We start from the raw sequence: 27,442 nt of genomic DNA, 5'->3' as shown, positions 1-27,442 counted from the left end.
GATGCTACTTTTAAGTTTATGGGCACAGGAATTAATTATCGCGGCCAAAGCAGCTCTGATGCCCTGTACCGACTGTTTTTTTTTTGTTTGTTTTTTTTTAAATGAAGCCCAGCTGTGCAGATGAGATTAAACGGGAGAGGCAGAACTGTAGGCGCGTAGCCATCAGGGGTAAGGTATGAGTTGCCGGCAGCCGGGTTCCTGGCGCCCAGCATACCGGCATGCCGACTGCAGGGCAAGCGCAAATGAGCCCCTTGCGGACTTGCTGCGCTCGCGGTGGCGCACTACACACTCCACGCTATCTATTCTCCCTCCAAGGGAGTCGTGGACCCCCAAGAGGGAGAAAAGGTATCGGTATGCCGGGTGTTTCGGGATTCCGGCACCGGTATACTGTGCGCCGGGATCACAACAACCGGTATACTGAATACCGAACTGTACAGGTGTGTGATTTATTTATCATGTCTAAGAGCGGCAAGGTTGAGGAAAATACACTTTTCACAGCAGCACCAACACTCCTTTCATGTTGTCATGCAAAGCTAGGTTAACCTATCAGGACTAGTTCAATGGGATTATGTGCAAAATAGTTTAGTTTTCTCCAAAGCCTCTTAAATAACCGAGGCAGGCACAGGTTCTGGTGAACCTTCATGGGCTACTTTGCATTATCCTACGTAGCTGAGCAGATAATGCCAGCTTTTATACCAACAATAGGTTATCCTATTAACCCTTTCATGCATGTTTTCATTCTGAGGTTATCCACCTAGGGAATGGCAGCCTCTTAACAAAGTCCAGTGGTAAGTAAATCACATAGATATGATACAACATCTTCACAGTCTACACATGTTTATCTGAGGACTCATTGCATTTCGGAAGGTCTCGGCTCAGTGGACATACCTGAGCTAATTAGTGCTGTGTAAGCCATTCTATCCTCAGAAGCAGCAGAGCCTGTGTTAGAAACTAAGGCAGCTGTGTTTAAATATCCCAAAACAGCTGATGGAAATTATGTTGGGTTACGCCCAATAGGAAGTTAGAATTTCAGGAAATGGAATTCCAATTATCCTCATCCAGCTGGGGACTGTTTAAAAAAAAAAAAAAAAAAGGTGGGCTTCCAAAGTAGATTCGCAGATCTTAGATTGCTGCGAAAATCTGCATTATTTTTGTTTTCAACATAAATGATGTCACGGATAGGAGACTCGATGGTTTTCTAAAGACCATTTTTTCTTTTTATCTGGGACAATCATTAGACCAGCCTTGGCTTCAGCTCAGATAGTGAAAGCAGTGGCAGTCTGGGCTGATGCATTGAAAGGGAATCTTTCAATGGCATCTAGAAAACAAAAATTCCATATTGCATATCAAACAGGCAGCGATAAGCGGACCTTGATATGGGTACAGTTGCTTCTCAGACAGCAGCAGCAGCTCGCAGAGCGGGTTGGCTATGTACATGGTAAGCTGACTCAGAATCCAGGAAGTTTCTGGAGTCTTATCTTTGTTACTGGAAATATTCTTTTTGGTGAAGAATTAACAGTATTTGGAATCAAATTCCAAGAAAGTGAAGTTTCTTGTCACACACAAATTCAATCCTAATTTCCAGCTGGTATGGGTCGTTAGGTCGACCACTATTGGTCGACATGGTCACTAGGTTGACATTGTCATTAGGTCGACATATACTAGGTCAACATGAGGTTGTTGTTTTTTTCCTTTTTATTGTTGTGTTTTCACTTTTTCTGCTGTGGGGTACACTGGGCTCCACAGGGAATAACATCGGGGGTGTAGAGTTGGATCTTGATCCAAGGCACCAACAGGCTAAAAGCTTTGACTGTTCCCAAAATGCATAGCGCCGCCTCCTCTATAACCCCGCCTCCGTGCACAGGAGCTCAGTTTTGCAGTTGGTGCCATGCAGTGCAGGCATACAACAGGTGGGCCCTCAGAAGAGCTTTCTTAAAAGAACTTTGAAGACTTCAAGGGCTGCAGCAGACACACTGTGTTAGATGTCAGTCAGACATCTCTCTGCTGCAGCTCCATCACCTCCCCCAGCAACGCTGTATACTACCGCGCCCTGGTTGCGGGGTACTTACAGCGGAGGCTCCGGTTTGCTTCAGTTAGTCACAGACCCCTCCGCAGCTTTCCGGGATCACGTGGCCACACTTTGGGAGAAGGTAAGAGGGTCCCCCAGGCGGGACCCGCTGGAAATCGCGATCCGACGCGGCCGTTGGGAGGAGGGCCGCGCGCGCTGGCGTGGACACTGTGGCAATACAGGGACCCCACTAGGCCACCAGGGCAAGGGCACAGGTCGGTTTTACTAAAAAAAGTTTGTTACATTGCCCGCAGTACCCGGTGGTGAAGTCCAGCAAGGGGATAAGGCTTTGAACCTGTAGCCCCTCCCCCAGCCCCAGGGCGCCATTTAGAGTAAATGTTCCCGCCCTGGAGCTGCATATCTCTCTCTCTCCCTGTCAGCGTTTGGGCGTCATCTTCACATGCTGAGCTGATCCTGGGACTGTTTGGGCAAATCCTCCTCTGTAAAGCCGCCTGCATATCAGCGCTGTGCATTTTACAGGACACTTAAGTATTCTACATGTCTGCTGACAGTGTTGGTTAAGAAACAGTGCATTTATTCAGGGTTATTTAGTACAAGTACCCTGTGATATACATCCAGTCTTATTGATGTATCTATTGAGTGTATAGCTATACTTAGTATTACTCTGTATTGCTAGTCCAGTGCAGTTTTATAGCATGTTATAATTTCTGCATTGTACAATGTGACTGTGTGTATGCATATAGCTGGTGTGTGACCTCCATTTTGTGTATCTCACTCAGATTGCTATCCCTATATTCTGTAACCTGAGGGGGCTAAGTGCATCAGGGTTATTTTTTAATATAGGTGTTTCACAGGATATACTTACTGTGTATTTTTCTCTGATTTTCAGTCACCATATACCTCTTGATTTCTCTGTTTGTGTTTACACTGCACAGGGGGTTCTTGTTAAGGTATTAGGCTGCTGATATTGTACTGGGTTGCCCATAGACTGAGCTTTCAGTTATGTCAGCTACAAGGGGCGACGGAGCTGGGGCTGATCCCACATTGCGTGGTGGTGACGCTGCAGACATATTAGAGGAAAACATAGCAGCAGAGGGTTCAGGTTCTGGGAGTTCCTTACCCCCCCAGTGGGACCGTAGCAACAGGGGTTCAAAATGACCCGCCTTGGGCTACTTTCTCCACGTTATTAAGTACGCTGGTATCTAATCTTACGCCACCTATGGGACCTCATGTGCCGGTACAACCGCTTATGGGAGGTAATTCCGAGTTGATCGCAGCATCAAATTTGTTAGCAATTGGGCAAAACCATTTGCACTGCAGGTGTGGCAGATATAACATTTGCAGAGAGAGTTAGATTTGGGTGTGGTGTGTTCAAACTGAAATCTAAATTGCAGTGTAAAAATAAAGCAGACAGTATTTACCCTGCACAGAAACAAAATAACCCATCCAAATCTAACTCTCTGCAAATGTTATATCTGCCCCCCCCTGCAGTGCACATGGTTTTGCCCAACTGCTAAAAAATGTCCTGCTGCGATCAACTTGGAATTATCCCCAATGGTCCCTGCGGTTAATCTGCCATGGGCAGATCACCTGTCCAATCAGTTACAGCAATTGAACCAATCACCGACTGACTAAACAGAAATCTAACCCTCGCCCGCCTAAGACCAAGGGGTCCTCTAAGCGGGCTATTACTTCCTCACAATCCACCAACATCCCATACTGACCCCATAGACACTGACCCTGATGATTCTGATGGGCAATCGGTCTCTCAGGTGGCTGTTCCTGACTTATTGGAGGCTATCAGGCTAATTCTTCAAATTACTGATGACCCAGATCCTGATGCTACCTCTAAGAAACCGGACAGGTTTAAACGTCAGAAAGTGGTTAAACAAGTTTTACCTCATTCTGACCATTTATACGTCGGGAATCCTGGGAAAATCCAGGAAAGAAATTTACACCTCATAAGAAGATGCTGGCTTGCTATCCCCTCGCAGCGGAGCGAAGTAAAAATTGTGAGACACCCCCGCCAGTGGATTCGCAAGTGCTGCGGCTGGTAGTATCCTCAGCTCTGCCTGTAATGACCGTCACGTCTCTGAAAGAACCGACGGATAAGCGTGTGGAGGGTTGTTTAAAGGCAATTTACACCTTAGCGGGTGCTGTGCATCGGCCCAGTATTGGCGTGGGCTCAGGAGGTGGAAGCAGAGCTGCCTTCCAATTTTTTTGATCATGCTAGACAATGTCTCTCGTATATCGTCACAGCTTCTCATTACATTAAGGAGGCGGCTTCTGATGCCGGTATTCTGGCAGCCAAGGCTTCTACTACATCCATTTTTGCCCGCTGGATTCTATGGTTACGGTGATGGTCTGTGGATCTGGATTCTAAGAAAACCCTGGAGGTGCTCCTTTTAAGGGAGACATTCTTTTTGGAGAGGACCTCAACAAGATAGTGGCTGACTTAGCTTCTGCTAAAACAGCGTGTCTACCTAGTACTGCTCCTTTGGTACCGAAGGCTAAGAGTACTTCCTTTCGCTCCTTTCATCCTTCAGGTAAAGCAAAAGGTCAGGTGTACCCGAAACAGGCTCGCACTTCCAAAACCTCTAAGCACAAGCCTAAACGGGCCTGGGCTGTCCGTCAGCCTGCTTCCAAAACTGACAAGCCTGCTGCATGACAGGGCGGGCCTCCCTCTGGGGGATCCCAGAGTAGGAGGCCGACTTTCTAGTGTTTACCCAGGAATGGTTGAAGACCACTTCCGACGCCTGGGTACGTTTAGTCGTCACTCGCGGATACGCCATATCCTTCAAGAATCGTCCCCATCATCGATTTTGCCTGACAGACGTCCTTTCGGATCAGGTGAAGGCATAAACTCTTCATTCGGTGGTAAAGTCCCTCCTGGACACAGGAGTGGTAGTACAGGTGCCAAATGGGTCCTCTCGGCCCATTCTCAACATCAAGTCCTTGAACAAATTTGTGAGAGTCTCCAAGTTTCGTATGGAAACTCTTCGCTCTATTGTTTTGGCCTTGGAGCCTGGGGATTATATTGTCTCCCTCGTCATACAGGATGCATACCTGCATATTCCTATTGCAATGTCGCATCAGCAGTACCTGAGGTTTGCTGTGGGCAACCTCCATTATCCATTTCGTGCTTTACCTTTTGGTTTGACCACGGCCCCGCGTGTCTTCACAAAGGTAATGACGGCTGTACTCTGCTGACAAGGGGTTAGGATCCTCCTGTATCTGGACGACTTGTTGATCCTGGCAAATTCCCCAGAAATTCTCCTTCGTCATCTGGATTTGACGCTACAGTTTCTGCAAGCCCACAGGTGGCTCATCAACTAGAATAAGTCTTCCCTGGTCCCTGCTCGGAGCATGGTGCACCTAGGGGCATTGTTGGACTTGTCTAAGGAGAAGGTCCTGAAGCTTCAGGACAGGATTTAATGCTTCCTATCTCGTCCGCAAGTGTCGCTACACTCGGCGATGCAAGTGCTAGGTCTCATGGTGTCAGCGTTCGACATGGTGAAGTACGCTCAATTCCACTCCCGACCTCTACAGAAACGGATTCTAGCCAAGTGGGACGGCCTGCCTCACCGGATCAGGTCTCACATGATCTCCTTGTCTCCGGAGGTCCGTCTGTGACTGAGCTGGTGGCTGCAGGACCATCGATTGAACAGGGGTCGTCCCTTCTGGATCTCCAGCTGGGTCCTCCTGAAGACGGATGCCAGTCTGAGAGGTTGGGGCACGGTGTTGGAGCAACACTCCCTTCAGGGTCGGTGGACCAAGGAGGAGTCTCTCCTCCCGATAAACATTCTGGAATTGCGGGCGGTGTTCAATGCTCTGAACCTGGCCCAGCATCTGATTCAGAACAGGCCTCTTCAAGCACAGTCTGACAACGCCACCACAGTGGCGTACATAAATCATCAAGGCGGCACTCAAAGCCGCATGGCAGTGAGTGAAGTATCAAGGATTCTTTAGTGGGTGGAAAGCCATCTGCCGGCCATATCGGCAGTGTTCATTCCGGGGGTCCTAAACTGGGAAGCGGACTTCCTCAGTCGTCAGGACGTACACGCTGGACAGTGGAGCCTCCATCCAGAAATATTTCAACTCTTAGTGGACAAGTGGGGTCTCCCAGATGTAGACCTGATGGCGTCTCGACACAATCACAAGGTTCCGGTCTTCGGAGCAAGGACAAGGGATCCTCAAGCAGCGTTCGTAGACGCACTGGGAATTCCATGGAACTCTCGGCTGCCGTACATGTTCCCTCCGGTGTCACTCCTGCCCAGGGTAATAAGGAAGTTGAAGCAAGGAGGAGGACTCCTGCTTCTGATTGCCCCTGCGTGGCCCAGACGACATTGGTTCTCAGACCTTAAGGGTTTATCGATAGAGCATCCCCTTCTACTTCCACAGCGCCCAGACCTCCTTGTTTAGGGCCCCTGTGTATTTCAGGATTTGGCCCGGCTGGCTTTGACGGCGTGGCTCTTGAAGCTTCCGTTCTGAGGGCCAAAGGTTTTTCTGAGGCAGTCATTCAGACTATGTTGAAGGCCCGTAAGCCGGCTTCTGCTCTGATTTTACCATAGGGTCTGGAATTCTTACTTTGCTTGGTGCGCATCTAACAATCATGACGTTTACAAGTTTAGTACGGCCAAACTTTTCGCCTTCCTACAACAGGGCCTGGACTTGGGCCTTCATCTGGCCTCCATCAAGGTTCATATTTCTGCCTTGTCTGTTTGGTTTTAGAGAAAAATTGCCACTCTGCCTGATGTTCATACGTTCCCTCAGGGTGTGTTACGGATTCAACCTCCTGACGTCCCGCCTGTGGCTCCTTGGGAATTGTTGTTGGTTCTGGAGGCTTTACAAGAGTCTCCGTTTGAGCCTCTTGAATCTGCAGACCTTAAGTGGCTTTCCCTGTGTCTGATTTGGGTGCCTTGTCTAGTAGGTCCCCCCTATCTGATTTTTCACCGTGATCGGGCGGTTCTTAGAACATATCCCGGGTACCTGCCTAAGGTGGTGTCTTCTTTCCCCCTTAATCAGGAGATTGTGGTTTTGGCCTTTGTCTCTCCTAAATTGTCTTCCAAAGAGCAGTCTTTGGATGTGGTACGGGCACTCCGTATCTATGTGAAGAGGACAGCTCCTATCAGGAAGTCTGATTCCCTCTTTGTACTGTTTGGTTTTCACAAACGTGGCTGGCCTGCTCACAGGCAGACCCTGACCAAATGGATTAGAATGGTGATAGCACATGCTTATGTAAAGGCTGGCCTTCCAGCTCCTGCTACCATCAAGGCCCATTCTACTCGGTCAGTTGGACCTTCTTGGGCGGCCCGCCGTGGCGCGGCCCTTGACCAATTGTGCAAGGCGGCTACGTGTTCCTCAGTGAACACGTTCATAAGGTTCTATGCCTTTGATACATCTGCCTCCCAAGATGCTTCCTTTGGATGCCTTGTTCTTGTGCCCACTACAGTGCATCCCCTCCCATGAGGACATCCCCGATGTTATTCCTTGTGAAGCCCAGTGTACCCTGCAGCAGAAAACGAGATTTATGGTAAGATCTTACCATTGTTAAATCTCTTTCTGTGAGGTACACTGAGCTCCACATGGCACCCACCCTGACGCACTTAGCTTCTTTGGGTTTGTATGGCATTAGCCGCGGACACCTTCTCCTGTCATGAAATGTGGTGTATGTGGCTACTATCGGTTGTCGTCTTTTACCTGCTACTGCATTGGACTGGTTAACAAAACTGAGCTCCTGTGCACGGAGGCGGGGTTATAGAGGAGGCGGTGCTATGCATTCTGGGAACAGTCAAAGCTTTGAGCCTGTTGATGCCTCTGATCAAGATCCTACTCTACACCCCTGATGTTATTCCCTGTGGAGCCCAGTGTACCTCGCAGAAAGAGATTTTACAACAGTAAGTTCTTACCATAAATCTCGTTTTCTTAAAGTAACAGGGAACCCCAATTAGTGCACCGTGTCGACATTTACTAGGCAAGGTTACTATTCCCAATCGTAGTCCAAGTGGATCGTAAAGTATGAAAAAGTAATAAAAAAAAAAAAGGGAAAAAAACTCCTGTCGTCCTAAGTCTTGTCGACCCAATGACCGTAAGCCTTTCCAGCTTTCCGGTCCTTTCGGAATCAAGGATAAGCAAAAGGAAAGGGTCAAAGGTACAGTCCCAATCCAACAAGTCTGGTAGGACTAAAAGATATTGGGCTACCAGAGGACCGGTTTTCAAATCTGAAGATTAGACATCAGCCTGATGGTGAGGGCCTCCATCGGGAGCGACCCAGGGTGTGAGGCTGATTTCTTCAGTTTATACAGAGCTGGCAGCAGTCTGTATTAGAAGACGTCACTCATTAACAAACTGTTGTCTGTTACAGATGACAGTGAACAATTCCTGAGACTGTACCAGGATTATTAAGTCGTCGAGGTATGGGTTTTTATAAAATACTTATCTCCTGCTAACAGGGATAAGATGCCATCACTACCATAATTTTTCGTGAATACTCGAGGAGCTGTGGTCAGCCCAATGGTAGGGCCTGAAATTGAGGCTGGAGGATAGCAACCTAACATAGCGCTGATGGAAGTGTCAGGAAGGAGTTGCTTCCAGGGGCAGTGGACCAAGGAAGAAATGTTGCCTGCCAATAAATATATTGTAACCTCGGGCCATATATATGGCATTTATTCAGGCAAAGAATATCCTTCTGATAAATCCAGTTCGTATCTGCTCGGACATGCAATGACAGTGACGTACCTCAACCATCAGGGAGGATCTCGCAGCCAAAACATAATAAAGAAGGTAAGTCACACTTTAAGGTGGACAGAACTTCGTTATACAGCCTTGTCTGCAGTACTCATTCCGGCAGTCCTAAACTGGGAAGCAGATTTTTCCAGTCAACTCGCCATTCAGGTAAACGTATGGACTTATACCCCAAGGTCTTAAATACTCTGGTAGATAATGGGGGTTAACGGAGATGCATCTCATGCCGTCCTGTCAGAACAACAAAGGTTTCGCATACGGGTCAAAAACAAATCCCAGAGCGATCTTGTGGATAACTTTTCAACTTTCGTCTGGTTCAGTGTTTTCACCAATCGCCTTGTGATACAGGGTGATACGAAAGGTAACACAAGGTAAGGGTGCCGTGATACTAATAGCTCCTGCTTGGCCCAGAAGATATTGGTACACAGATATGCAGAGGATGTCGATGGATGCTCCAGTTCTACTCCTTCAACGGCCAGATCTAACGTCTCAGCAAACGATCTAACGTCTTATCACAAACACCTGGATGGACTGTCTTTGACTAAGTAACTCTCGAGACTTCCATTTTAAAGGCAAGAGGACTCTCACAACAGGTAATTGTAATCATGCTCGGAGCAAGGAAAATTTCCTCAGCTCGCATTTATCACTAAATATGGCAAATCTATATTCAATGGTGCAGGGATCAAAAATTTGACCCTTGATTTTTCAGAGTTTCCAGAGTCTGAGCATTCCTTCAGGCAGGAATCCATAAAGGTTTATGGCTGACTACCTTGAGAGTACAAGTGTCAGCATCGACTGTATGGTTCCAAAAGAAAAATGTTAACCTACAGGATGTGCGCACTTTTTTCCAAGGAATGCTGCACATTCAACCTCCTTTTATTCTTCCTACAGCGCTTTGGGATTTAAGTTAGTCCTAAAGGCCCTTCTGGTTGTCCCATTTGAACCACTTGAAAGATTGAATCTTAAATGGTTAACAGCTAAAGTTCTATTTCTAAAGTTCTATTTCTAATGACTTTTGCTTCACTTAGAAGAAATTAGGGGCATTGTTATGTCATCCTCCATTTCTGAGTTTTTTTGTCCAGATAGAGCAGGTCTTCTAACCAAATCTGGATATCTTCCTAAGGTTTCTAAACTTCATCTTAACGAAGAAATTCTAGTCCTGATCTTTTAGGGACCGGACTTTGCTGCGGGATATGCATCGTTGGACGTAGTCCGTGCCTTAACTATCTACGTGGATCATATCAGTGCCATCAGAAAGGCAGATACTTTCTTCATTCTTTATGAATTTCACAAGAGAGGATGGCCTGCGGATAAGTAGACACTGGTGAAGTGGCTTCGGAAAATTTTTGAAGCATATTCTCCAGCTGATCTCCCTGTTTCCGGCTAATGTCTCTGCTCATTCTACTTGTAAGGTAGGCCGTTATGGGCAGCACAATGTGCTATTTCAGCAGAATAGATATGTTAGGTAGACACATGTTCTCCATTTACACATTCATTAGACATTATACCTTGATACCTTTGCCTCTCTGGACGCTGAATTTGGGCAAAGGATTCTCCTGTCTAATCAGGAGCATCCCCACCATTAAATTGCTTTGGGACATCCCAGTGTATCCTGTGGATTACCTGTGGACCCAGCAGGAGAAATATACGTTATGGTAAGAACTTACTGTTGATAACAGTATTTCTCCTAAGTCCACAGGTTCCCCAGGGATCCCACCCTGACGCACCTGATTTGAGGATCCTTTTACTCACTAACCTCTTCCCTCTTGTACGAAAGGGTGTACATGTGTGTTCTTCTCGCCTGATGCTCTTGCCTTGAGCTTTGGAAAACAACTGATTTGCCTGAGCCAGGAGACATGGATATATGGACGGCCCGTTGCATGATGGGAGGCCAAAAAGCTTTTACTGTGCAAATCCGATGTCGATCCACCATATCCCAATGTATCCTGTGGAACCTGTGGACTTAGGAGAAATATCGTTATCAACAGTAAGTTCTTACCATAACGTATATATTTACTCAAAACCTTCATGGGCAGCATTTTTTTTTTTCTTGGCTGTCAAATTTTGGAACTTCTTGGTATAATTAAGACTTTGTTCAAATGCAAAAATCTGATAAAAGTAGGACTACTAATATGGTTGCGTAGCCTCTAAATATTCAGTAAATCATAAAGCAACAGTCTTCCGAGCTTTAGAAAACCAGCTCGGGGAAAAAAATGAAACATCACATTAGAACAAGACAAACTGGAAACACATAAAACACAAATTGCAAAGTTTTAGTCAATGTAGCCTTTAAGTTAATGCACATAAAAAAGGTTTGTGTGTATATAGGGAGAATAAATAAATGATATATCAGTCCAATTTGTGGCGGTGCCTTTGCATAAATTTTGGAATATAACCCGGAGGCGTGGCACTCAGCAATTTTGTAGCAAATAAATAGCGGATAATAGCCTTGTATCAACGTTTCAATATATTTTCATCATCCTGGTATGTATGTATATATATATATATATATATGTATGGGGTGGCGAGTGCTGTGGTTTTCTAGATTTGTTTGTATATTACGGGATTAATCTTTGGTTAATTCTTATTAACCGTGGTCACAGGCCTTTTCATGCACCCCTATGTAATCTCACTTGTTCTAAACCTGTGTGAGCTGCTCCTTAGTAATTTATCAGCCAGTGTCAGGTGACTAGTGTACCTTTTAAAAGCCATAAGATACATGGCAGATACACATTAAACCTAGTGGGCATGTGTGCAGTATATTATGTGTGATACAGTTGCCAGGTTTTAATTTTTGAGACTCTGTGATAGTGTAGGACCTGCATGAAGGTGGGGTACCTTGGCGAGCGGTATGCAGGCTTCCGTGTATTGGCCAATTCATTAACTAAACCCCTATCATTTATTTATTGATGTTCTGAGGATAAGTGAGCTTGCTATGGTGAGTGCTGAACTTTCTGTTTGTGTATATATATGTAGTGTGTGTGTGTGTGTGTGTGTGTGTGTGTGTGTGTGTGTATATATATATATATATATATATATATAGATATATATATATATATAGATATATATATATATAGATATAGAGAGAGAGTCATGGACCGGCACTCACATAATAAGAAACATTTGGCCCGGTGCCCTCAGCAGCTGAAAACTCAGACACATATACAAAGGAGAAGCGGCACTCACGGCTGGATTCAAATGAAAACGATACCACAGCAGTACGTATCAACGTTTCAATTCAATAGAATTTTCGTCAGGATACAAATAGACATTGCAAGAAAAGTTTCTTATAACGTGAATTTCTTGCAATATCTATTTGTATCCTGACGAAAATTCTATTGAATTGAAACGTTGATACGTACTGCTGTGGTATCGTTTCCATTTGAATCCAGCCGTGAGTGCCGCTTCTCATATATATATATATATATATATATATATATATATATATATATATATATATATATATATATATATATATATATATATATATATATATATATATATGTATATGTATGTATATGTATGTATGTATATATATATATATATGTATATATATACACATACATACACACACACACACACACACACACACACACACACACACACACACACACACACACACGGGTCCGGCACAGCCACTTAGTAACGGTAGTACACTGGGTGCCCTCACAAAAAAATGTACAAATAAAACAGGCGGTGCGGCACTCCAATGTTTAAAACACCAGATGAGACGTAGATACAACGTTTCAATGCCCTCTTTTGATGCGGCATCCTGATATCCTGACGAAAATGCTGCATTAAAAGAGGGCATTGAAACGTTGTATCTACGTCTCATCTGGTGTTTTAATCATTGGAGTGCCGCACCGCCTGTTCTATCTATTTATTTATTTATTTATTTATTTATTTATTTATATATATATATATATATACATACATACATACATACATACATACATACATACATACATACATACATACACACACACACACACACACACACACACACACACACACACACACACACACACACACATACACACACAGTCTAGCTGCACTCCTTCCCAGCGTGGACAGCACAAATAGAATTGCCAGTGCCCTCCGTAAGAAGCAAGCAGCTCCCCAAACATAGCAGAATGTCTGGCGGCACTCACGGCAAATAAGCTAACAACACTCAGCTCTGTGGCCAACGTTTCAATGTTATTTCATCAACATTTTCGGCAGGGCATCACCAATACAACTACAACACATACCTTTATACCTCTTCCGGTCCGTCCATGACGCCGGCCGCCCGCGCAGCCAGCTCCTTCAAATGACGTCAACACAGCGCGCCCGGACACTGGCATTACGGAGGGGCCAGAGCACCAAAATTGTTACAAGTGCACACAAATCCTGAAACACATAAATACAAAGACATATAAATACAAACATAAAAAACATACATAGACCTGCAACATGATTCAACGAGTAATATGCATAATAAAACATTAATTCAAAAACTGTCTGGGTGCCGCTGTGTTACCCTTAATAAAGGCAATACAAACACAATGTCCACCATCAAACACAATTTTGTCATATGCCAAATTGGAGCATATACCTATCGCCAGACTGATCTAATAAGATATCAACTATGGACCAGACATACCGTACGAGGTCCGGTCATTATATCCTGTTAACATCTTTGACAATTATATACATTCTGGCCACAATGCGGCATATGCTCCAAAAATGCTTACAGCAATTGGAAGATACCACATTCAGAGAACAAAATAGACATATCTTAAAGTATAATCATACACCAATAAAGTATCACAAACAGATGCAATCAAAACATAGCCACGCTTGTTACAAAAAACAGGCTAATCCCAAATGCTCATCCAATCCCCTAGGGGATAGCGTGTCAAGAAGGAAAATCCACTTTGACTCCGCTTGCAATAAGCAGAGACTCCTATCACCTCCCCGTAACGGGGGAATATGATCAAATATCCAATGGCGTAAAGTCGCCAATGAATGACGTAATTCGGCAAAGTGTCTGGGTACCGGTAAATCACTTTTACCTGACTGCAGTGCTGCCCTAATAGAAGAACGATGGTTTGTGTACACAGTATGTGTGTGTGTGTGTGTGTGTGTGTGTGTGTGTGTGTGTATATATGTATGTATATATATATATATATGTATGTATATATATATGTATATATATATGTATATGTGTATATATGTATATATATATATATATATTTAGAGATGAGCGGGTTCGGTTCCTCGGAATCCGAACCCCCCCGAACTTCACCCATTTTACACGGGTCCGAGGCATACTCTGATTCTCCCGTATGGCTCGGTTAACCCGAGCGCGCCCGAACGTAATCATCCCGCTGTCGGATTCTCGCGAGATTCGGATTCTATATAAGGAGCCGCGCGTCGCCGCCAGTTTTCACTTGTGCATTGGAAATTATAGTGAGAGGACGTGGCTGGCGTCCTCTCACTTTGTTTCAGGGGGCTGCATATCTTTATTCTGGGGACCAGCAGTATTATAGGAGGAGTACAGTGCAGAGTTTTGCTGACCAGTGACCACCAGTATTATACGTTGTCTGCCTGAAAAACGCTCCATATCTGTGCTCAGTGTGCTGCATATATCTGTGCTCACACTGCTTTATTGTGGGGACTGGGGACCAGCAGTATTATATAGGAGGAGTACAGTGCAGAGTTTTGCTGACCAGTGACCACCAGTATACGTTGTCTGCCTGAAAAACGCTCCATATCTGTGCTCAGTGTGCTGCATATATCTGTGCTCACACTGCTTTATTGTGGGGACTGGGGACCAGCAGTATTATATAGGAGGAGTACAGTGCAGAGTTTTGCTGACCAGTGACCACCAGTATTATACGTTCTCTGCCTGAAAAACGCTCCATATCTGTGCTGCATTGTAGTATATAGTAGGAGTACAGTGCATCATTTTGCTGACCACCAGTATATAATATATAGGAGTACGGTACAGAAGGCCACTCCTCTACCTACCTCTGTGTCGTCAAGTATACTATCCATCCATACCTGTGGTGCATTTAAGTTTTGCACAGTTTGCTGACCACCAGTATATAATATATAGCGTTACGGTATAGTAGGCCACTGCTCTACCTACCTCTGTGTCGTCAAGTATACTATCCATCCATACTTGTGGTGCATTTCAGTTGTGCGCAGTATATATAGTAGTAGGCCATTGCTATTGATACTGGCAAAAATGTGGAGGGTAAAATAGGGAAAGATCCACTTCCACCTCGTGTTGAAGCTGCTGCCACTAGTCATGGCCGAGACGATGAAATGCCATCAACGTCGTCTGCCAAGGCCGATGCCCAATGTCATAGTAGAGAGCATGTAAAATCCAAAACACAAAAGTTCAGTAAAATGACCCAAAAATCAAAATTAAAAGCGTCTGAGGAGAAGCGTAAACTTGCCAATATGCCATTTACGACACGGAGTGGCAAGGAACGGCTGAGGCCCTGGCCTATGTTCATGGCTAGTGGTTCAGCTTCACATGAGGATGGAAGCACTCATCCTCTCGCTAGAAAAATGAAAAGACTTAAGCTGGCAAAAGCACAGCAAAGAACTGTGCGTTCTTCTAAATCACAAATCCCCAAGGAGAGTCCAATTGTGTCGGCTGCGATGCCTGACCTTCCCAACACTGGACGGGAAGAGGTGGCGCCTTCCACCATTTGCACGCCCCCTGCAAGTGCTGTAAGGAGCACCAGCAGTCCAGTTCCTGATATTCAAATTGAAGATGTCACTGTTGAAGTACACCAGGATGAGGATATGGGTGTTGCTGGCGCTGAGGAGGAAATTGACAAGGAGGATTCTGATGGTGAGGTGGTTTGTTTAAGTCAGGCACCCGGGGAGACACCTGTTGTCCGTGGGACAAATATGGCCATTGACATGCCTGGTCAAATTACAAAAAAAATATCACACCTTCGGTGTGGAATTATTTTAACACAAATGCGGACAACAGGTGTCAAGCCGTGTGTTGCCTTTGTCAAGCTGTAATAAGTAGGGGTAAGGACGTTAACCACCTCGGAACATCCTCCCTTATACGTCACCTGCAGCGCATTCATCATAAGTCCGTGACAAGTTCAAAAACTTTGGATGACAGCGGAAGCAGTCCACTGACCACTAAATCCCTTCCTCTTGTAACCAAGCTCCTGCAAACCACACCACCAACTCCCTCAGTGTCAATTTCCTCCTTACACAGGAAAGCCAATAGTCCTGCAGGCCATGTCACTGTGAAGTCTGACGAGTCCTCTCCTGCCTGGGATTCCTCCGATGCATCCTTGAGTGTAACGCCTCCTGCTGCTAGCGCTGCTGTTGTTGCTGCTGGGAGTTGATCGTCATCCCAGAGGGGAAGTCGGAAGACCACTTGTACTACTTCCAGTAAGCAATTGACTGTCCAACAGTCCTTTGCGAGGAAGATGAAATATCACAGCAGTCATCCTGCTGCAAAGCGTATAACTCAGGCCTTGGCAGCCTGGGCGGTGAGAAACGTGTTTCCGTTATCCACCCTTAATTCACAGGCAACTACAGACTTGATTGAGGTACTGTGTCCCCGGTACCAAATACCATCTAGATTCCATTTCTCTAGGCAGGCGATACCGAAAATGTGCACAGACCTCAGAAAAAGAGTCACCAGTGTCCTAAAAAATGCAGTTGTACCCAATGTCCACTTAACCACGGACAAGTGGAGCAGGGCAGACTCAGGACTATATGACTGTGACAGCCCACTGGGTAGATGTATTGCCTCCCGCAGCAAGAACAGCAGCGGCGGCACCAGTAGCAGCATCTCGCAAACGCCAACTCGTTCCTAGGCAGGCTACACTTTGTATCACCGCTTTCCAGAAGAGGCACACAGCTGACAACCTCTTACGGAAACTGAGGAACATCATCGCAGAATGGCTTACCGCAAATGGACTCTCCTGGGGATTTGTGACATCGGACAACGCCAGCAATATTGTGCGTGCATTACATCTGGGCAAATTCCAGCACATCCCATGTTTTGCACATACATTGAATTTGGTGGTGCAGAATTATTTAAAAAACGACAGGGGCGTGCAAGAGATGCTGTCGGTGGCCCGAACAATTGCGGGCCACTTTCGGCATTCAGCCACCGCGTGCCGAAGACTGGAGCACCAGCAAACAGTCCTGAACCTGCCATCATCTGAAGCAAGAGGTGGTAACGAGGTGGAATTCAACCCTCTATATGCTTCAGAGGATGGAGGAGCAGCAAAAGGCCATTCAAGCCTATACATCTGCCTACGATATAGGCAAAGGAGGGGGAATGCACCTGACTCAAGCGCAGTGGAGAATGATTTCAACGTTGTGCAAGGTTCTGCAACCCTTTGAACTTGCCACACGTGAAGTCAGTTCAGACACTGCCAGCCTGAGTCAGGTCATTCCCCTCATCAGGCTTTTGCAGAAGAAGCTGGAGACATTGAAGGAGGAGCTAAAACAGAGCGATTCCGCTAGGCATGTGGGACTTGTGGATGGAGCCCTTAATTCGCTTAACCAGGATTCACGGGTGGTCAATCTGTTGAAATCAGAGCACTACATTTTGGCCACCATGCTCGATCCTAGATATAAAACCTACGTTGGATCTCTCTTTCCGGCAGACACAAGTCTGCAGAGGTTCAAAGACCTGCTGGTGAGAAAATTGTCAAGTCAAGCGGAACATGACCCGTCAACAGCTCCTCCTTCACATTCTCCCGCAACTGGGGAAGCGAGGAAAAGCCTAAGAATTCCGAGCCCACCCGCTGGCGGTGATGCAGGGCAGTCTGGAGCGAGTGCTGACACCTGGTCCGGACTGAAGGACCTGCCAACGATTACTGACATGTCGTCTACTGTCACTGCATATGATTCTCTCACCATTGAAAGAATGGTGGAGGATTATATGAGTGACCGCATCCAAGTAGGCACGTCAGACAGTCCGTACATATACTGGCAGGAAAAAGAGGCAATTTGGAGGTCCTGGCAGAAACTGGCTTTATTTTACCTAAGTTGCCCACCCTCCAGTGTGTACTCCGAAAGAGTGTTTAGTGCAGCCGCTCACCTTGTCGGCAATCGGCGTACGAGGTTACTTCCAGAAAATGTGGAGAAGATGATGTTCATCAAAATGAATTATAATCAATTCCTCCGTGGAGACATTCACCAGCAATTGCCTCCAGAAAGTACACAAGGACCTGAGCTGGTGGATTCCAGTGGGGACGAATAATTAATCTGTGTCAGGGAGGTTTTGCCAAAACGCGTCCGAATCCAAAACACGGCCGCGGAACCGAAACCGAAACACAAAACCCGAAAAATGTCCGGTGCACATCACATATATATATATATATATATATATATATATATATATATATATATATAGCTCAAAAAAATAAAGGGAACACTAAAATAACACATCCTAGATCTGAATGAATGAAATATTCTTGTTAAATACTTTGTTCTTTACATAGTTGAATGTGCTGGCAACAAAATCACACAAAAATTATCAGTGGAAATCAAATTCATTAACCCATGGAGGTCTGGATTTGGAGTCACACTCAAAATTAAAGTGGAAAAACACACTACAGGTTGATCCAACTTTGATGTAATGTCCTTAAAACAAGTCAAAATGAGTCTCAGTAGTGTGTGTGGCCTCCACGTGCCTGTATGACCTCCTTACAATGCCTGGGCATGCTCCTGATGAGGTGGCGGATGGTCTCCTGAGGGATCTCCCAGACCTGGACTAAAGCATCCGCCAACTCCTAGACAGTCTGTGGTGCAACGGGGCATTGGTGGATGGAGCGAGACATGATGTCCCAGATATGCTCAATTGGATTCAGGTCTGGGGAACGGGTGGGCCAGTCCATAGCATCAATGCCTTCGTCTTGCAGGAACTGCTGACACACTCCAGCCACATGAGGTCTAGCATTGTCTTGCATTAGGAGGAACCCAGGGCCAACCGCACCAGCATATGGTCTCACTAGGGGTCTGAGGATCTCATCTCTGTACCTAATGGCAGTCAGGCTACCTCTTGCGAGCACATGGAGGGCTGTGCGGCCCCCCAAAGATATGCCACCCCACACCATTACTGACTCACTGCCAAACTGGTCATGCTGGAGAATGTTGCAGGCAGCAGAACGTTCTCCATGGCGTCTCCTGACTCTGTCACGTCTGTCACGTGCTCAGTGAGAACCTGCTTTCATCTGTGAAGAGCACAGGGTGCCAGTGGCGAATTTGCCAATCTTGGTGTTCTCTGGCAAATGCCAAATGTCCTGCACGGTGTTGGGCTGTAAGCACATCCCCCACCTGTGGACGTCGGGCCCTCATACCACCCTCATGGAGTCTGTTTCTGATCGTTTGAGTAGACACATACACATTTGTGGCTTGCTGGAGGTAATTTTGGGTATCCGTTCACATGGTCGACCATGTTATGGTCGACAGTCATTAGGTCGACCACTATTGGTCGACATTGACATGGTCGACATGGACACATGGTCGACACATGAAAGGTCGACACATGAAAAGGTCGACATGAATTTTTTAACTTTTTTTTCTTTTGGGGAACTTTTCCATACTTTACAATCCACGTGGACTACGATTGGAACGGTAATCTGTGCCGAGCGAAGCGGTAGCGGAGCGAAGGCACCATGCCCGAAGCATGGCGAGCGAAGCGGTGCACTAATTGGGGTTCCCAGTCACTTGACGAAAAAAATGACACCAAAAAAAGTTTAAAAACTCATGTCGACCTTTTCATGTGTCGACCTTTCACGTGTCGACCATTTCAATGTCGACCAATAGTGGTCGACCTAATGACTGTCGACCATAACATGGTCGACCATTCATACCGGAACCGTCATTTTGCAGGGCTCTGGCAGTGCTCCTCCGGTTCCTCCTTGCACAAAGACAGAGGTAGCGGTCCTGCTGCTGGGTTGTTGCCCTCCTACAGCCTCCTCCACTTCTCCTGATGTACTGGCCTGTCTCCTGGTAGCGCCTCCATGCTCTGGACACTACGCTGACAGACACAGCAAACCTTCTTGCCACAGCTCGCATTGATGTGCCATCCTGGATGAGCTGCACAACCTGAGCCACTTGTTTGGGTTTTAGGGAGATCATACAGGCACGTGGAGGCCACACACACTACTGAGCCTCATTTTGACTTGTTTTAAGTACATTACATCAAGTTGGATCAGCCTGTAGTGCGTTTTTCCACTTTAATTTTGAGTGTGACTCCAAATCCAGACCTCCATGGGTTAATGAATTTGATTTCCATTGATAATTTTTGTGTGATTTTGTTGCCAGCACATTCAACTATGTAAAGAACAAAGTATTTAATAAGAATATTTCATTCATTCAGGTCTAGGATGTGTTATTTTAGTGCTCCCTTTATTTTTCTGAGCAGTATATATATGTATATATATATATATATGTGTGTGTATGTATGTGTATATATATATATATATATATATATATATATATATATATATATATATATATATATATGTGTGTGTGTATATGTATGTATATATATATATATATATATATATATATATATATATATATGCTTGCCATACTGTGCCTTTAAACCGGGACACATGAAATACACAGGTTCTGTGGCTGCCTGACAATCACCTGGTTTTATTCAGCCACAGAATCTGTGTATTTCATGAGTATCCTGGTTTCAAAGTGATAGGAGGGTAACCAATTAGTCACAGTTAATCACTGTGGCTAATTGACTATCCAATTGGCCCGATAAGCCAGTGTGAGCCGTGGTTTATATGGGATTTTGTTTCGCCTAATTGACCGCTCATTCTCTCTACACAACAATACAGGCCCTTATTTGCAAAAGCATGTAACTCTGCTGAAATTACGTACGCCAACAGTTAACAGACATCTAATATGAGTATCTGCCCATGTTTAGAGTTGCACGGCTCTCTGCAACAGCATCACTCCCAACCCTCCAATGCTAGAACAGCACTTACACCTACCCCATGTGAGATGTAAGTGTTACGACTGAATTAGGTGTAAATGCACAACTCTAAATATGGTGTGACTGGCTACATGCTTAGGAGAAACTTTTATTATGTGCCTTTGTCCAGTTACCACTCAATAACGAACGAGATACATCCGAGTAGAGTCATTGAAAGAAATGCAAATTTGTTTGTTTTTAACTACTTACGCCTCTTTGCAACAGATTTCTACTTTTTCTTGTACTGTTGGCAATAATGTGCTCAATTCTGGGCACACACCTCCACATTAATACACGTGGCGGGGCAATTTCCGAGCACATAATGCAACGCACTTTCATACATCTACCCCCGAGTTTGGGAACCGCTGATCTACAGTATCAATGACCCAAGTTCCCCAGTTGTGCTGCATAGTAATACAATCTAAAATGTGGTAGTGCCAGGCATCCCGAGGTGTGGGGTCTAGTAAACGCATTGACCTATCTAGGCTCGCTGATCCCTCCAGACTAGAGAGGAGATGATACTGTCAATTTTATAGACTATGGCCCTCATTCCGAGTTGTTCGCTCGCAAGCTGCTTTTAGCAGCATTGCACACGCTAAGCCGCTGCCTACTGGGAGTGAATCTTAGCTTAGCAAAATTGCGAATGAAAGATTCTCAAAATTGCGAATAGAAATTTCTTTGCAGTTTCTGAGTAGCTCGACACTTACTCTGCCACTGCGATCAGTTCAGTCAGTTTCGTTCCTGGTTTGACGTCACAAACACACCCAGCGTTCGCCCAGACACTCCCCCGTTTCTCCAGCCACTCCCGCGTTTTTCCCAGAAACGGTAGCGTTTTTTCACACACACCCATAAAACGGCCAGTTTCCGCCCAGAAACACCCACTTCCTGTCAATCACACTCCGATCACCAGAACAAAGAAAAAACCTCGTAATGCCGTGAGTAAAATACCAAACTACTTAGCAAATTTACTTGTCGCAGTGCGAACATTGCGCATGCGCAATTAGCGGAAAATCGCTGCGATGCAAAGAAAATTAACGAGCGAACAACTCGGAATGAGGGCCTATGGACAAAGAGAGAAAGGCGGGATTGGAAAAAAAAAACATACAATAGCTTAAATTGTATTATCACTTTTTGTTTTTTGTGTTAGAAATATTTTTAATAAAGGTTTTTCAGGATAAGGGGAGGGTACAAAAGTAGAAAAATGGTGGGAGAGCGGAGCCAAGAACAAGCAAACATTGGTAATCAAGGGTACAGTGAAAAAGGACATTTAGTAGTAGTTAACAAAATTTCAGCTTAAGAAAATGACAGAAGAATATGACTCTGAGAACTAGATCCCTGCACATGTGGCCTCAACGCACAGATAATAAGGTGACGAGAGTACAATCATAGGTCTCAAGTGGGGGAAGGGGAAGGGGAAGTGTTGTGAAATGCAAGCCATGGTGACCATATGGCTGAGAAGCAGCCTGGCTCTTCACAGAGACGATAGGTAGCCTAACTCTAACACCAGTACTTACCGTTACGATTCTGTCAGGATCCTGAGCTCCAGGATATTAACTACACCTGTGATATCAATGTGTGATAGTAGTCAGCATTGGTGCTAATTTATTGCATGTCCAACATGACTGGCAACAGTTTTTCCATGAATGTTTATATTTATCTAAGAAAAATTTGTCTCGTCTGGTATATACTTTAGCCAACTACATGGACAATTGGAAATGCACTGGTGTGCTCAAGGGAGATGGGAATCCCGTGAATTCCAGCCAGCAAGGTTTCCTTGTGTCTTCTATTGGATCCACCAATCAGAGTTTGCCTAATTCTATTAATGGATCGTCTTCTGGCAGGTAAGACATACATAATGGTTTGCGGCACTGAAAATTATACGCTATGTAGTGGCATGAAGTTGGTGTTCATAATACTAATAAAATTGAAGGACATGTATTCTCTTAAATGGCTAAACATGCATTTTAATAATTCACAAATTAATATTGCAGTAAAATATCAAATTAACAACAACAAAAAGTGCTTGATCAGACCCACAGCATTTATTTATTTAGGCATACACAAATATTAAATCATACTATAATCACATGGCTGGTGTCAGGGCCATTTCTAGACAATTTGGCTCCCAGTGCGAACAATAAAAATAAAATAATTCAGATATTTAATCTAAAAAAAAAGTGAATAGTTGTATACTCTACTCTTATTGTAAAATGTGGTGTTAACCACTTTTATTTACTTCTATAATAATTTTTGACAGCTGTATATTTTTCATGTACGTATAAATGCTTATTTGTGCTCATCTGCACTTCTCTGATATGCCATACATGAGTTTAAACAAAATGTACAGAGCAAGCACTATTAAATAAACCAGCAATACATAAAACACTTAAAAAGACGAAAAACTATACATGTTTTAAGTAATAGATATTTTTTACACTGTTGTCATTAGCTAGATCCAATATTTTAAATTTCTGCTATTTTAACTTACAACCTTTTTAAATTGTCAAATGTATTGCTTTAAAAGTTTCCACATTTTTTTTTAATTTTTGGTATTTGTTAGATAGTCATAATATTTAGCTACTTTAACTAAACTGCTTTCATTTTTTTTGTGTGGTTTATTGCAAAATTTGTAACTACTAAACGCATTAGTAATGTCTTTTATGTATATCAGAGAAGTTTAATAAAGCTTAACACTGGTCATTATATGATACATTTGTCCTCTAATCAATTGCGACATATTCCCTACACTTGTACTGTAATTTGTAGGGGCATACAGTATGTACAAAAAAATAGCAGAAGTGCCACAATTTTTTCTTTGTATATTGCAGCGAGGATAATTTTTTTACATGATTATTCCCACTGTGTACTATATGCTGCTCCTCTACAGCCGCCAGATATACCCTGGGAGGCTGAGGGCTGCTTCAGTTACATTTCCCTAGCAGTGATTGGCTGCGCTGCAGACACTGGGGTAGTGAAAAAGGATACAGAGATGCCTGGAAGTCCCTCTGAGATTGGCGGCTATTGAAAGATTATCTTCCAGCAGCCGCCCATTGGGTGTATCTGACCAGATGCAGCCATGTCGGGGAAAACTCAGCCTGCTATGGTCACATCTGATGGTTAAAAGCAACTTAGAGCAATTGCCGCTTTTTTTTTTCTTTGTATAAACATATGATCAGGGTTTGGCTTTGTTGATCATTGTTAATGTCTTTTATTATAGCTAATATTTATAATTGAAAATGTTTTTTGTTTTTTTAATTTTGTCTTCTCTGTTTGTATTGTGTCCTTAACAGACAGCACAGTTGATGCCAAGCTAACTGGAGTAACTTTGTTGTTTTGCTGCTTGTTGCATGCACGCAAGAACGGATGCAGAGTTTCTTTATTTCCCCATTGCAGTGTGACTCCTCCAGAGATGCACAAGAAGTCTTCTTACTACTAAATGTAACTCAAAGATCCTTTCTGCGTGTACGTTTGATATTTTTGTGCTAAAAAATAAAAGACAAAAAGTGTGCTTAATTGTTGTTATTGCCGAAAACAAGTCTGTGGGGTAATTTTACTAAGAGGTGATTTTTGCTGTGGTTTTGAAACCCCCGCAAGTCGCCGGCAAATTGAAGCAGTTTTGATGGGGTTTTATAAACCACCAGATGATGTCCAATTGTTCTATGGCGGTTTTGGCCTGGGGTTTTCACCAAGCCTAAATGCCCAAGAAAATTACTCTAAAACTCCTGCATGTGTTTGGCTAATCAGTAGAAGACTCGCAATACACTTATAGTGATGGCAAGGTACTGTAACATTTTACATTTTCTTATGAGGAAATTTTTAATTCTATTAGGGCAGAAATTTACTTTTAGCGAGACTAATTATACTAGGGCCAATATTAAATATAAATTGGTCCTTTAAAAATATTTCTCTAACGTCCTAGTGGATGCTGGGGACTCCGTAAGGACCATGGGGAATAGCGGGCTCCGCAGGAGACTGGGCACTCTAAAGAAAGATTTAGTACTATCTGGTGTGCACTGGCTCCTCCCTCTATGCCCCTCCTCCAGACCTCAGTTAGAATCTGTGCCCGGCCAGAGCTGGGTGCTCCTAGTGGGCTCTCCTGAGCTTGCTAGAAAAGAAAGTATTTTGTTAGGTTTTTTATTTTCAGAGAGCTTCTGCTGGCAACAGACTCTCTGCTACGAGGGACTGAGGGGAGAGAAGCAAACCTACTCACGGCAGCTAGGTAGCGCTTCTTAGGCTACTGGACACCATTAGCTCCAGAGGGATCGAACACGGGTACCTAACCTTGATCGTCCGTTCCCGGAGCCGCGCCGCCGTCCCCCTCGCAGAGCCAGAAGCAGCAGAAGCATGAAGACATCGAAATCGGCGGCTGAAGACTCCTGTCTTCACTTAAGGTAGCGCACAGCACTGCAGCTGTGCGCCATTGCTCCCACAGCACACCACACACTCTGGTCACTGTAGGGTGCAGGGGGGGGGCGCCCTGGGCAGCAATTAAGATACCTTTAGGCAAAATTATACATATATACAGTCAGGCACTGTATATATGTACGAGCCCCCGCCATTATTTTTACACAGAAACGGGACAGAAGCCCGCCGCTGAGGGGGCGGGGCCTTCTTCCTCAGCACTCACCAGCGCCATTTTCTCTCCACAGATCCGCTGAGAGAAGCTCCCCAGGCTCTCCCCTGCAATAGAAGATGGTAAAAAGAGAGGGGGGGCATATAAATTTGGTGCAAAAACAATATATACAGCAGCTACTGGGTTAACACTAAGTTACTGTGTGATTCCTGGGTCATATAGCGCTGGGGTGTGTGCTGGCATACTCTCTCTCTATCTCTCCAAAGGGCCTTGTGGGGGAACTGTCTTCAAATAGAGCATCCCCTGTGTGCGTGGTGTGTCGGTACGTGTGTGTCGACATGTCTGAGGTAAAAGGCTCCCCTAAGGAGGAGATAGGGCAAATATGTGTGAGAGGGTGTCTCCGTCGACAACGCCGACACCTGTTTGGATATGTGTAAGTGCTGAGGTGAATTTATTGCATAAAAGATTAGAGAACAGACAGGAAATCTACCCATGTCTGTCCCGATGTCACAGAGACCTTCAGAGTCTCACAATGCTCACTATCCAAAATAATAAACACTGATATAGACACGGAGTTTGGCTCCAGTGTCGACTACGATAATGCAAAGTTACAGCCAAAATGGCTGAAAGGTATTCAATATATGATTATTGTAATAAAAGAGGATATGCATATCACTGATGACTCATTTGTCCCTGACACAAGGGTACACATGTTAAGGGGAAGAAAGCTGAGGTAAATTTCCCTCCTCTCATGAGGAAAAAGAGCGGGAAACTCCAGACAAGAGACTGCAGCTTCCCACAAAAAAATTCTCAAGCAGTATCCTTTCCCCACTAGGGCCAGGATGTGATGGGAATCTTCCCCTAGGGTGTCCCGTTTGCCCAGAAGGTAGCACTAGCTATTCTCAGGGATCCTGCAGACAGCGTGCACATTCTAGTATACTACTCAGACCGGCGATTGTGTCGGCATGGGTTTATAGCGCTGTGGCAGCGTGGACAGGTTCCTTATCAGCAGAGATTGAGACCCTAGTATGCATATAGATATATATATACATATATATATATATATATATATATATATATATATATATATATATATATATAGAGAGAGAGAGAGAGAAATATATAGAGAAATATATATATATTAAAGATGCTGTCTTAAGTGATAGGTATATATATATATATATATATATATATATATATATATATAACATGCCCAAAGAGACATGAGTATACTGGGTCCTAGAGTCAAAGCTATGTCGATCTCTGCTTGACGTGTCCTGTAGAATATGCAACAGTTGATGCCGACTTAAGAGGCATTTGGAAGGCTGAGGATTGTGTGGAGAAGGGTTCTCGGACCTGATCTCCACAGCTATAGCTGGTAATTCTGATATTTTGCCTTATATTCCTGCACAGCCTACGAAAGCACGACATTATCAAATGCAGCCTTTCGAATAAAGAAACAAGAAAGTCTGAGGTGCGTCCTTTCTTGCCAGAGGCGGGGGCAGAGGAAAGAAGCTGCACAACACAGCTAGTTCCCAGGTAGTCCTCCCCGGCCTCTACAAAAATCCACCGCATGTCGCTGGGGCTCCACAGGCAGAGCTAGGCCCGGTGGGGGCACGCCTTCGTAAGTTCAGCCACAAGTGGGTTCACTCCCTGTTAGATCCCTGGGCAATAGATATTGTGTCTCAGGGATACAAGCTGGACTTTGAGAAGATGCCCCCTCACCGACGGCCCTGCCGGCTTCCCCCCACGAGAGGGAAACAGTGTTAACTGCAATTCATAAATTGTATCTACAACAGGTGGTGGTCAAGGTTCCCCTCCAACAAGGAGGGGGTTATTATTCGACCATGTTGTAGTCCCGAAACCAGACTGTTCGGTCGGACGCATATTGAATTTAAAATCCCTGAACATATACCTGAAAGGGTTCAAGTTCAAGTTGGAATCGCTAAGAGCGGTGATTGCAAGCCTGAAAGGGGGAGATTTTATGGTGACTCGGGACATAAAGGATGCATTCCTTCATGTCCCCATTTATCCACCTCATCAGGCGTACCTCAGAATTGCGGTACGGGATGGTCGTTACCAATTTCAAACGTTGCCGTTTGGTCTCTCCACGGCC

General features: G+C 44.7%; 1 protein-coding gene across 2 annotated transcripts in view; it reads left to right on the top strand.

Moving 5' to 3' along the window:
- SEH1L (SEH1 like nucleoporin) overlaps window positions 1-27,442 on the top strand; it is a 215,494-nt gene that overhangs the window by 135,077 nt on the left and 52,975 nt on the right. Inside the window, exons 8-9 of one of the 2 annotated variants that reach the window (XM_063923420.1) lie at window positions 22,447-22,594; window positions 24,044-24,261. In XM_063923420.1, coding sequence (XP_063779490.1) covers window positions 22,447-22,594; window positions 24,044-24,056 — 161 coding nt within the window. In that variant the 3' untranslated portion in view covers window positions 24,057-24,261. Of the gene's footprint in view, window positions 1-22,446; window positions 22,595-24,043; window positions 24,262-27,442 lie in introns of those variants that run through there. The other variant, XM_063923419.1, reaches the window with a different exon arrangement.

The sequence above is a fragment of the Pseudophryne corroboree genome, chromosome 5, assembly GCF_028390025.1.
Source record: "Pseudophryne corroboree isolate aPseCor3 chromosome 5, aPseCor3.hap2, whole genome shotgun sequence".
Taxonomy (NCBI): domain Eukaryota; kingdom Metazoa; phylum Chordata; class Amphibia; order Anura; family Myobatrachidae; genus Pseudophryne; species Pseudophryne corroboree.
Note: the sequence above shows the minus strand (reverse complement) of the source record. Positions and strands in the feature narration are given on the sequence as shown.